This window comes from Pimephales promelas, chromosome 12 (assembly GCF_988280905.1).
Source record: "Pimephales promelas chromosome 12, fPimPro1.hap1.1, whole genome shotgun sequence".
Taxonomy (NCBI): Eukaryota; Metazoa; Chordata; class Actinopteri; order Cypriniformes; family Leuciscidae; genus Pimephales; species Pimephales promelas.
The window spans coordinates 11660963-11673744 of record NC_142780.1 but is presented as its reverse complement, the minus strand read 5'-3'; the positions used below and the strand labels follow the sequence as shown (position 1 = coordinate 11673744).

At 42.8% G+C, this 12782-nt stretch overlaps 1 protein-coding gene across 7 annotated transcripts in view; it reads right to left on the bottom strand.

Annotated features, from left to right (window-relative positions):
• The window catches only part of grb10b (growth factor receptor-bound protein 10b), a 142877-nt gene that overhangs the window by 71110 nt on the left and 58985 nt on the right, over positions 1-12782 (bottom strand). For 5 of the 7 annotated variants that reach the window (XR_016145690.1, XM_089117501.1, XM_089117499.1 and 2 more), the window contains exon 3: positions 7123-7216. The exons of the other annotated variants lie outside the window; for them this stretch is intronic. Coding sequence is in view for 4 of the 5 variants with exons in the window: in XM_089117501.1 (XP_088973627.1) it covers positions 7123-7216 (94 nt within the window). In the remaining variant the exon portion in view is untranslated. The remainder of the gene's footprint in view (positions 1-7122; positions 7217-12782) is intronic. 7 annotated transcript variants of the gene reach the window in all.

Sequence of the window (12782 nt, the reverse complement as noted above, 5' to 3'; positions counted from 1 at the left end):
CGGTGACTTTTATCTTCTGTAAAATGGTCAAGAAAAAATTACCTCAGGTAATGCTTACGTCCACATGTGAATGCCTGTGATTGCTGATTTTGTATTATTATAACGCTTTTCATTGTTTTGTTTTTTTTGTTTGTTTTTTTTTTACCTACCTGAGCTACCGTTTGCACGCCAATCTTAAAGGGTCAGAGCCTGACTCCACCCACTGGCAATATTTGAAAATGCTGAAAAAGTGGGCTGACCCCAGCGGTGATAGAGGGGACGAAATAGATGCTAAAACACTCTATCCTGATCGTTTTCAATACTCGCAATTCCAATTCCTGACTGTGGTTTTGACGACACAAGATGGTTTTTATACTGCCAAGGGCGTAGCTCGCGTGGTGAGCTGAAACCTGCGTACGTCACGAAGTGCGGAACATCCAATAGGAAAATTCAACAGCAGTAACCACCGTTCAACCTGAAGAGGGCAGCACTAAGACGTTTTTACACCATATATTGTAGAAATAAAACACTTTATAAACAAATGTCAAAAAAGTTACTCGAATCAATGACTGGTATTGATAAAGATCCATTCTCACAGATCATTAACTAAAAAAAGTTGGTTTAGTGTTTAGTTAGTCTTTAAGCATGCTTTCCTTTCATTTCAATATGAATGGTATCCAATGAAACATTTTATTATAAAATTAATAAATAGAGCCAAATCACACACAAAAAAATCTGCGAAGACTATCCGTTTTAATATCAGTGCCCGGTAAGAGTAAGATTCTTGTGTAGATTTCGCTGCTCAGTTATGTTGTTTTTTTGTTTTTTTTTTAAAGGAGGAGACACACATTAATAGTAATTGAAAATGTCATTCTCTGCTGCTCACTTGATCACCTGCTATGTTTATTAATATGTACTGTATAACCAGGGCCTTAAACCGGGAACACACAGCACGATTTTTGTTGAATAGCTTTTTTAAAATTATTACACGACTGTCTGAGGTATCATTAGTTGCTGTTGTCTGCACATACATACTACACGATGGATCGGCAAAAGTGGGTCACATGTAACCAAACATTTCAATGGGAAGAATCACAGACAACTTTGTCTGGTCTACAAGCTTAAGCTGGGGACACACTAAACAACTGTAAGGCCAATTATGAATGTAATTTGATACTTAAGACTGATCATGCCCAAAAACGCTGGGTCAGACACAGTTGCGTTCAATCGGTGTTAACATTCGGTGTTTAAAATCTGCTCCAGTCGCTGGATACAGTCTGTAAGTGAGCTCAGTTCAGTCTTGGAATGTTTCAGCTAGTCGTTAAGTGTGTCCCCAGCATAAGTTTCACAATCAAATACACTAAAGAAGTGATACACGAAATAATGTAAGATCACGCGTGAGACTCGATTTCTTCTTGATAAAACTTGTAGCCCGCAAAAAGCTTGCGATCCAAGTTGTCTGTGCGATGATTTGCAGCGAAAAAAAAAAAGAATACAAAGAAGAATGGTTGTTTTCTGTTGCAGGTCTTTTAATCCTCCACCTATAGCTACCCCTTCCCACCCATCTTACTCTCTCATTAGCTGTAGATTGTTACCGATGTAATCAGTTAACACATTTCACACTGCATTACTCCAAGTTGCAGACAAGTCCAGATATTTTGAACGCAAAAAATCTCATGGGCATTGCCGATGCATCGGCTCTTCTCTCAGATCACTTCTTTGATAATATACAGTATGCAATACGTAACTCAAGTGAAGTGCACCGACTTGCCTCCAATTTCAGGAATTTGTTCATGATTGCTACCATAAAACTTTCAGAGAGTAAAAAATGGGGCTATAATAATGTAGTATGTACCCAGAATTAAAAATTTGTCTTAAATGTTGGCCCAAGGTTTTGAGAGTAATGTGTAGGATTAGTAAAGGGTGATACCCAAACACACCCTGAGGTGTCGCTGATTTTCATATGGGTCCACTTTAGCAGTGGTGTGCATGAGCTAATTTACCACTGTGTATCTGGTAGTGGGACAGTTGCAAAATACATCTCAGCTAATCTACTTTTGAGGCTGCTGATTCTTTGCCCAAGAAAAGTGGTTAAATTGTTTCACTTATGCCAAAGACTGTTAAAGAAAACGTTTTAAAAGCACCATGTTTTACAGTACTATGTTTATGACTGAGTTCATTAGGCCATCCAGCTGGTGACAATTAGCATGCAAATTGTGAGTGAACAAAGAGACGGGAGTACAAAAAGGGGAAAGGAGGAGTCGCTTTGGCAGGAAAGTCCTGTAGAAGACCTGTGGGGGATATATGTGCCTCAAACACACACACACACACACACACACACACGCAGATGTATACATGTGAAAGGAGGCAGTGGAGCAAGTGTTTTTTACAGATATACACAGCACTCTAATAAAGCTTTCCCAAGTTGTCTAAACAATACAGTGCCTTCATATAAGCACCACACAGGAGGGGTGGACAGAAGGGAAGGAGGGAGATATAAAGGATGGGGGATTCATATAGAGAAGGAGTAGAAGAATAGAAAATAGGAATTTTATTTTAGTTAACCATTCCATACTGTTAATAGATGCAGGGCTGATCCTGATTCTTCAATATACAATAAAAAAGGTAGTTTATATGACTAATATGCTATAGTTTTATAGTAGCTTGTATAAGGATAATGATGGAATTTAAGTCAATTTTCACACAATATCTTATTAGCCATGTAATAACATGAGGTCACAAGATAAAAGTGGTCACATTATCGAAACTTCTGCAAAATTTTGTAGGCAAGGAATGTTGTCAATAGTGTAGCGATGCATGAAGAACTGCTTACTCAGAGGTCACGTCCAAATCCAGCAGCTTTATATTGGTGAACGCACCAAATAGTTAACAGGTCAATAAACTTGAAGGTAATGTAAAATCCACACCGATTTTTTTTTTTCAAGTGTCCCTCATAAAATTCTCAATCGTGTGGATTCCTATTGAGATGACTGCATTTCACCTCTGGAGTTTCGCCACATAGAGGGAACTGTAGAGTTACCAACATTCTTCAAAATATCTTCTTTGCCATTCCACAAAAGAAAGTTATGCAGGTTTGAGATGACTCCTTAAACAGCTTTCTTGCAATAAGCAGATTTTTGATGTGCATGTAAAAGTAGTCAGAGAGATTAGCTAAAAATACCCCTGGCAGTCAAGTAGCAGAGCATAAAAGGAGTGGGAAAATCTGGAAAACCAATAATGGAGATCAAGGCCTGTTCTTGGGAAAACATCAATCTAATCAGAGGGTTTCATATACTTCACATTCCATAATCTTATAAGCCCCATCCGCCCACCACACTAAAACCATTCTTTCTTCTAAAGAATTCAATGCACTGGATATTGCTGCGTAAGGGTCCATCAGAACCATGCAGTGTAGGAGAGACACTGACCTCAACAAAGGGATACCTTAAATAACTCTCCAGCCTTCCAGTTTCAAACCCAGAACTAGTAAATTCGAACCTAGAACTGGCCCCATTATACTGTGGCTGTCGTCCCATCATCCAGGTGGATGCTGCACACTGGTGGTGGGTGAGGAGAGACACCTGATATGATTATAAAGTACTCTGGGTTTACAGTTGATCGACCTTGGCGTCTGTCTTGACAGCCGCATGGAGCTAAGAGCAGTGTCCAAACCCTCTGCACCTCCTCCGTTCTTTTAACGCCAGAACCACATGACAAGCTGTAGCCCATGCAGGAAAGACAATGAAGTCTCAAAAAAGATTTCTGTCTTTACTGTGATGGTCAAAGCCAGTGATCATCAGTGTGAAGGGAGGTCTGGTGAGTGGCATTTCTATTTCGGCAATTCCTTTCATTGTGTGGACTGACCACAGGAACTTGGGCTATATTTGATCTGTCCTCCTGATTCAATAAACAGCCCAATGGCCAAACCGAGAGTGCAAGATCTGAAGTGGATGCTGCAATGCCTGGCCTCCCATTACTCAAATACCATTCATGTGTTGCCTGGGTTATCAACCTCCTCTGTTCTCTACCCATACTGCCATACCGAAGCTGCCATTTTCTCGGTTCAGACTTTCATCCAGAGCATGGAAGTGCTGGTCCAGTCCTGGGGCACAGGTCCATCTGTGGCCATATACACCATTGCAAAAGTCATCAGTCCAGCAGCAGTGCAACTTCGGCTACTCCACTCCCTTTGTTGTGTCTACCCTGTCTTTCATGTCTCCCATGTCAAACCTGTCTTGCGTTCTCCCCATGCCCCTTTTTTATTGTCTCACAACTGTTTCTACTCTCTCCTTGCTTTTTGTCAGTGCGTTAGTCTTGTCAAGTTTATTGGTCTTGTCTCTTACATCACTGTCAGCTGCCCAGGTAGTGCTGTGGTTCCCAGTCCCGCCAGAGCACAACAGACTGCCCATCCCAGTGCTGACTCTTGTACTCATCATTGGTTCTGGTCCATGGATTATCCCTTGGTGCTGATTCCATTGTGGTACTGTATAGCCATGATTTTTGCTCGCCACTAACCTTAGAACCCAAAGCTGTTGTCCACCTAATACCCTTCTTGCCTGTCTGACCCTTCTCTTGTCTCCCGTCTGGATCTGATCGCTGTACAGACTGTTTCTCTGCCCTGATCCATGTCAGTCTGACCTCTTCTAATTTTTCCCTCTTTGAGTTGGCTCAGAGCCAGATGGCTTGCCCCAATCTTTTGTTGGAAGTTATTTTAAAATCTAAGTTTAGCATCTATGTACTTTTGAGTCTTTCTTCCAGAAAACCTGATAAATATACAAACGTACATACATAAATAGTTGTCTTATATGTAATTATAGATAAACAATTTGACTGCAAAGTTGATTTGATGTGGCATCAATGTGGTGTTTTATCAATATTGGGTTTAAGGTTTAAAGGGATAGTTCACTTTGAAATAAATTTTTGATATGTTTTAGCTTACCTCAAGGGCATCCAAGATGTAGGTGTTTTTGTTTCCATAGTATTATCAATTTTGCTATTTTTCGGTCAAACCGTTGTTGTCTATCAGTCATATAATGCAGGTTTAGGGGGTCCTCCCTCGGTTCACCTCAAAAAGCATGCACAGAGAAATCAAAATTAAACATGATTTAATGACACATTGATGGCCTAAGACATGAAACGTCCGGTTTGTGTGAGAAAACGAATCGTATTTATATCGTTTTTACCTCAAGCAACAACAGCCATGTCCAACTGATCTGACGGCACGGAGGCTTCGGTCTGCGCATGCGCCGGAAGTGATCGCTTGTGCGTGTATGTTACTCATTGTTTACATTGAGATTTTGGAAGTTAGAATGAGTAACATACACGCACAAGCGATCACTTCCGGCGCATGCGCAGACCGAAGCTCCCGTGCCGTCAGATCAGTTGGACATGGCTGTGGTTACACGAGGTAAAAACGATATAAATACTGTTCGTTTTCTCACACAAAATGCTCGTTTCGTGTCTTAGGCCATCAGTGTGTACTTACATTTACGCGTCATTAAGTCATGTTTAATTTTGACTTCTCTGTTTATGCTCTTTGAGGTAAACCGAGGGTGGACCCCCTAAACCTGCATTATATGACTGATAGACAACAACGGTTTGACCGAAAAATATCAAAATTGAAAATAATGTGTAAACAAAGACACCTGGATGCCCTTGAGGTAAGCTAAAACTTATCAAAAATGAATTTCAAAGTGAACTATCCCTTTAAGTATGTTTTATATAATTAAAGTAGATTTATATATTAAACCTATATTAATATAGATTTAAGTCAATATTGTTTTTTTTTTTGTTTTTTTGTTTGTTTGTTTTTTACATTTTTTTCATTTAGCTTTTAAAGAAGGACAGGACAGTCACTTCTGGTGTAGTCACACAAAGTCAGATTTTTGATCACTGGCATGAGGCATGAACTCTTCTGAATATTGCAGCTTATTCTGGCAAGAGCTGCCCGTGCCATGATGGAGTTGTCTGCTCAATATATATAATGATCAATCACAGTACGGGCAGATTTTCTGTCCGACCAAAGGTAAGTACCAGTCAAGTTCATATGGATATATTAATTCATTCCATATCACAGCAGAAAGTACAAATAAATATCCAAAAGGTAGAATACAAGGCAATGATTTGCTGTGAAATACATCTGTTCCAAGTGAATTATTAGTGATAAACATAATCTGACAGTAGAGATTATACCGACCTGAAAATCATTGCCACAATCAAAATATTATAACAACAAATATTTCATATATTTCTGGCCTCAATCTGAGATTTGACAAACAAATGCTTCTCATCTATTCTTAGCTGTATTCCAGCATCCCAAAATAAGACCTTTGTTGTCACAGTTTGTTGTTTTCAATGGAGTATGAAAATGGCAGGGTCAAAGAACAGGCATGGGAACATGCTTCGCTATTTTTCATTCATCCCCTTTAGACGTGATAATAGTGGTCGGTTAATAATCTGAAGAAAAATGTTTAAATGTTTAAAAATCCAGAAACCAACAGAAAATAAAGCAACTGTGTTCGACAAAGACCACTGAACAAATGAAATATTAAGGGGTATTAAATTATTACAACCAAGAGTTTAGCGTAGTCACAGCTGTGAGGATTCACGGCGTACTCTGAGAAGTCCTAAATGAGAATTTCTGCTCCATTTACTTCAATGACAGCATCAGACTTTCAGGAAGAAAAAAAAAAAAAAAAACTTCAGGCTCTACCTCCCATGCTGAGGCGATATTGTGCTTAAATCTCATGCTCCAAATATCATGCCTCTGTATTTTTGTATTGCACAATTAGGTTGGCGGCTTAATGAGTGGCACCCTGTGTCTTTACAAATCAAGCCTTTGAACTGTAGGGGTGTTTACAGCGGAAGAGGCCTGAATATAGATCCCAGTTTGAACTTAATGAGCAAGTCTCCAACCATAAAAGGCATCTACGACAGACAGCCCCAACTCAAGTCCAAGTGTGTGAGACAGACGGCCCCCGCCCATAATCAAGTATGTACACACAAACAAACTTGTTGTTAAACCATGAGCAATTCCGCAAATCTATTAAAAACTCTTCTGTTTTGGATATTAAGAACAAAGAAAAAATAGCCAGGGAATCTTATTTTAAGAACTTTATGAAGTGCACATGAAAATTTACTGACCTTGATATCTAGCTGAATTCTGATTGGTTGACTGCTGAAAACTTGGTCCAATCAGATCTGCCTGTCTGTGATTGGCAGCTCGTTCTACATTATCCTGCAGAGACAGAAGCCAATGAAGTGGTCATGCTAAAAGCATTTTGTTGACATCACATCACTCCCTCACACACACAAGCACACACTTTGGAACTATTTTTATTGTCCATAAAGGAATTCATCAGCTTAGTTTTGTAAGTTTGACAGAACATTCTTGGAAACAACTCAATCCCTCCAAAATGTTGTCTATGAATCTCATCGTGCAGTGAAAAACCTTTCGTTAATCAGTATTTTGGTCCTTTTCTGCCAGTAAAATATCTAAATATCATTATAACAAAGAACAATTAGCTGTTATTCATAGCTTAAATAAAATGTATTTGTTTTTATCTTAATGTTTAGCAGAATGCTTTTTTTAGGTTTATGTTTTTAAAAAATATCTAACATAATTTTAAATAAAGAACTTTGTTTATATAGAAAATAAGACAAAAAGCGTTTGTTTCGAAGAAAATAATAGTGCACATACAATATCAGACAGCTGTATCCACGTCAGACGTGTCATTGCGGGCTCACATGTATATCTATCTCCATAAAAATTCTCCCGTACTCTTTCAGCAAAGGGAACGTCCGTGATGCAATTGCCCAATATGTGATGAAAGAGACGAGAGGAGGCCCTCTCCTTGTCCTCAGATGCCCCCCTGCTGTAATTGGGGAGGGTCACGGGCGTGTTTGCAGGCTATGAGAAAAACAGCATCGTTCAGACGCGGCCCTGTCATGTGCTCAGCTGAAACTGTGCCATTGTATTCACAGAACAAGATCTAAAGCAACTGGCAGCTGGTAGCCACGTTCTCCATGTGTAAACTACAGGTGGCAGTGAATTCAAAAACTCATTCCTTTCCATAACAGCGCCTTCTCTGCTGTCTCACCAGAGGGTAACACTTTGAACTCTTGGATGGCGTACAAAAAAACAAAAAGCTCGGTTTGAGCGCAGTAGGATGAAGGATTGTGGGATATCTCTTTCAGCTCTGATTGGAGCCTTCACAGCACGAGCTGAGAACAGAATGTCCTGTGGCACTCTCGTATTTAGAGATGGTTCTCAGAGCGAGACCACAAAGCCCAGAATCTGGCTGTGATGTGGCTGTAGAGCGTCAGTAGTTTTATGGCTTCCGAACGCTATGTACAATGTCCCAGAACCAGAACAGGATTGTTTTGTTTCCTTATGTAAATGTGTTTATGTGTTAACGGGTGCCGCACACATCATCACTTTGTTGAATGCAAACGGAACTGTTGTTGGCATTTTTTTCATACACATATTTTGATGCTGATAATCTAAATATTATTTATTGAGAGCATTTTTCATGACAAAAAAATAATTAAAAATTAAAGCTGCAAGCAGCGATGGGCGGGCCCTCGCACCTGTAGCGCGTCGGGGTGTGAGGCGGCCGCATTGCATATTTTGCAGCTCAGCAGGTGCGGCTGTGCATTTGCTACTCTGCTTCGTTAAAGGTCACTTCCTGTTGCCACTAGGTGGCGCTATGACTGTGGGTGAATGTCGGCATGTAGATTTGTTCAGGGTGGGACTCTTGTCAAATTTGTAAAATTTCGTGCAAATCTGGGCATTTACAGCCAAGTTACTACAACTTCCAGTTTCATGGCGAATCATCAAAGTCACACACACGCCCATCGACGAAAACACGCAGATAGCACAACTTTACATCATCAATGCCTTTAGAAGGCACAGCAGAAATTTAAAGTCGATCCGACTAAATCCCTAGGAGGAGTTCGTTAAAGTACGGAGTGTATAAATCGTCCCAAATCGGTCGCCAAATTCAAAATGGCGGACTTCCTGTCGAGTTTAGGGTATTGTTTCTTGAGGCTTTTTTGTGCGTCTTGAAATGATACACATCCCCACCAAATTTCGTGCATGTAGGTTGAACGTGGACGAGGGGCTAATTTTTTTCAATTTTCTAGGTGGCGCTAGCGAGCCATTTTGCCCCGCCCATCCGCGAAACCCACAAAATACAAAATTTTTCACCAGTCCTGACAACACCTGGCCCCGAAAATGGCGCTTACTTTGCAGAAAAAAAATAAATAAATAAATAAATAAATAAAATAATAATAACCCTAACAGTTTCAATAGGGTCCTCGCACTGTTAGTGCTCAGGCCCTAAAAAAAGTTAATGGGATTTTTCCCCCCGATTCTTCTCTTGTGTACATTGTGTAAATTTGAAACAATATTTTCATATCATAAGGAATTTTGAATTTTGATGATGGTCTTTCAACAAATGTTGCTGAAAACAATATAAAAACAACAACTTGAGTCAAGTCACCTTTATTTATATAGCGCTTTTAACAATATAGATCGGTTCAAAGCAGCTTCACAGTGATAACAGGCATTGTACTTGAGCATTATAAAACAACGTCAAATACCTATAGCTAATGGTTACTGAATGCTATCTGAAGAATGCATTACCAGCACCAACATTCACATTACTGGTTTAACATGGAATCCAAAAGATTCAAGAAGAATCACCATTTGCATTCATTTCTGAATATTCTAAAATAATTATTTTTGTATGCTCATACACATCACAGCTAAGATATTTGTTCATCAGATTTATTCTTCAAAAGTACACATATCACATTTCACACATATCGCATTTAATACACATTTCAATTCCTAATGTTTTGATATAATGAGGGAAAAAAAAACTCTTTTTTCCCCCCCAGCACTAATGCATCAGATTGGCTTGGAGTCAGCAATCCATCTTGTGTTCTGTGAAAATTCTCTGGATGTTTCTTATGAGTCTTTGAACATGCAAGGAAGTCTAGTATCTTCTTTGTTCCCTATCGAGGGAACTCAACACTGCGTCGATAAAATCGACTCTTTGGGGACGCTCCCTAAGCGTGCGCCTCTGAAGTATGAATGAAACTAATCCAATCCTGATTGGTGTTGCGTCGTGACGTAACATGTGACGGCATACCCGGAAGTATAAAAGTGACGCTGTCACAACACACACTAGCTTTCGCTCTTCAGCAAGCGCTTTATGTTGAAACTGTCTGTCTTATTTGGTGTTGTTTGTCTTATTATTGAAAGAAAATATGGCCAGTGAACAATTCAAGAGGTGTGTGCATCCCTGTCCTCGTTACATCACGGGTGGGGACGCACACTCTCTCTGTGTGTATTGTTTGGGAGTGCAGCACGCACGGGCAGCTCTCGAGGGGGCTGCTTGTGAAATGTGTGAGGCTTTGCCTATTAGAGTGCTGCGCTCCCGGCTGGCGTGCTTTGACGAGCACGGTCAGGCTCGCGTTCCCCAGGGTTCCGGTCCCGCATATGTCGATGCGATGCGGCGACTGAGATCCTGGGGTTCGCAGCGGGATCTGGCGGAGGAGAGTGAGAATGCTGAGGCATTTTTTCGCTCGCCATCGGCTGATCCCGCAGCCTCTGAGAGTGGTGTGGGAGCCCGCGCTGCGGTTTCTCCTACCCGCGATCAGGTCCCGGTGCTTGAGCTGTCTACTTCTGAGGAAGGGGACGTGCTCAGCATCGATGCGGACGACCGTGATCTCAGCACGCCATCACGCGGCCTGGGTTATGAGGAGCTGGTGGAGGTTGTGACACGCGCTGTGGCCAGACTAAACATCAGCTGGCCACAACATGAGCAGGAAACGCAAGTCACCAGTAAAATGGACGAGCGTTACCTGCAGCGCAGGTCACAGCCTCACCGCCGGGGTCTGCCGTTTTTCCCTGATCTCCATAAAGAGATCTCGAGAACGTGGGAAAGACCGCATTCGTCCCGTATTTCGAGTCCCAATGTAATAGATTACAGCAATGTTATGGGGGCTCGAGATATGGGATATGGGAAGATGCCGAAGGTGGAGGAGGCTTTAGCGAGCTATCTCTCTCCCGAATCGGCGTCTTCCCTAAAGACCCCGGTGTTGCCTAGTAAGCCCTGCAGAGAGACATCTGCATTGGTGGGCAGGGCTTACATGGCGGCGGGTCGGGCTGGTTCGTGTCTGCACTCAATGGCGATTTTGCAGGCATACCAGGCCGACCTCCTGAAAGATTTGGATGAGGGGGAGGGGCCTACTCCTGAAGATGTCGCGGAGTTGAGGAAGGCCGCAGATTTGTCTCTCCGGGCCACTAGGGAAGCGGCCAGCGCTATTGGCCGCTCTATGGCGGCCATGGTGGCCACGGAGAGGCATCTGTGGCTGAACTTATCCGGTATTAAAGAAAAGGATAGGTCCTTCCTGCTGGATGCGCCGCTTTCGGCTTCTGGCCTGTTCGGCGACGCCGTTAATTCGGTTGTCGACAGGTTTCAGGAGTCGAGAAAACAATCTGCGGCGTTCCAGCAGTACCTCCCCCGGAAAGCGAAGGCCAAATCTAGTAGGGGGGGGCAAAGCAATCAGCCCCAGCCATCAGCCAGCTCCTCCGACAGGGCAGAGCAGAAGGAGAGCGTTTCCTCTAGAGCCCCCCCTCCGGGGTCTTGGCAACAGAGGAAACGCTCCCAAAAACCGAAGTCCTCCAGCCAGAGGGGCGACCTGAGGGACGTCATTCAGGCTAAGAGGACTTCGGAAAAGAGGTCCTAGCCAAGGCAGGACTTCAGAGGGCTGCCCCCTCCGCAGTGAGACAACCGAGGTTGTTCTCACAACGGGGCCCTCTAGGAAAAGATGCAGGTCCGCCGTTAACAGCGCTTCGGGCCGCATCAATTTCCAGCGAAAAGACACCAGAGGCCAGCCTCGAGAGGCTGGTACCCTTAGCAGATTTTGTATAGGGATGGTATCATCTTCCCAACATATCTCCATGGGTCCTGCAGATAATACGAGTTGGGTACAGACTGCAGTTCGTGCACCGCCCCCCCAAGTTCTCTGGGGTGGTGCTCACTGCGGTGGTCCCAGAGCAGGCTCAGGTGCTGGAACAAGAAGTACAGACTCTGCTGTCGAAAGGAGCCATAGAACGTGTTCTTCCGGTAGACAGGGAGTCCGGGTTTTACAGCCGGTACTTTATAGTTCCAAAGAAGGATGGGGGGTTAAGGCCAATTTTGGATCTCAGGGTGTTGAACCGGTCTCTGAGAAAGTTCAAATTCAGAATGTTGACCATTCCAACAATCGTGAGTCAAATCAGATCCGAGGACTGGTTTGTCACGATAGATCTGAAAGACGCCTATTTTCACATCTCCATCCTTCCTTGTCACAGGAGGTACCTGAGGTTCGCTTTCGGGGGCGAAGCATACCAATATCGGGTTCTTCCGTTCGGCCTAGCACTCTCTCCCCGCACATTTACCAAGTGTATGGACGTGGCCCTTGCTCCACTGAGACTTCAGGGGATTCGCGTATTGAATTATCTCGACGACTGGCTTATTTTGGCCCAGTCTCGGGAGATGGCAGTTCGGCATCGAGATGTCGTTCTTGGCCATATTCAAAAATTGGGGTTAAGACTCAATTTGAAGAAGAGTGTGCTAGAACCGTCCCAGGGCACGACCTTTTTGGGAGTCGTGTGGAACTCGATTACAATGCAGGCACGTATGTCTCCCGCACGTATCGAGTCAATTCTGGCGATGGTGTCCAGGGTGAGGCTAGGTCAGGCCGTCACTGTGAAACACTTTCAAAGGATGCTGGGCCTCATGGCAGCG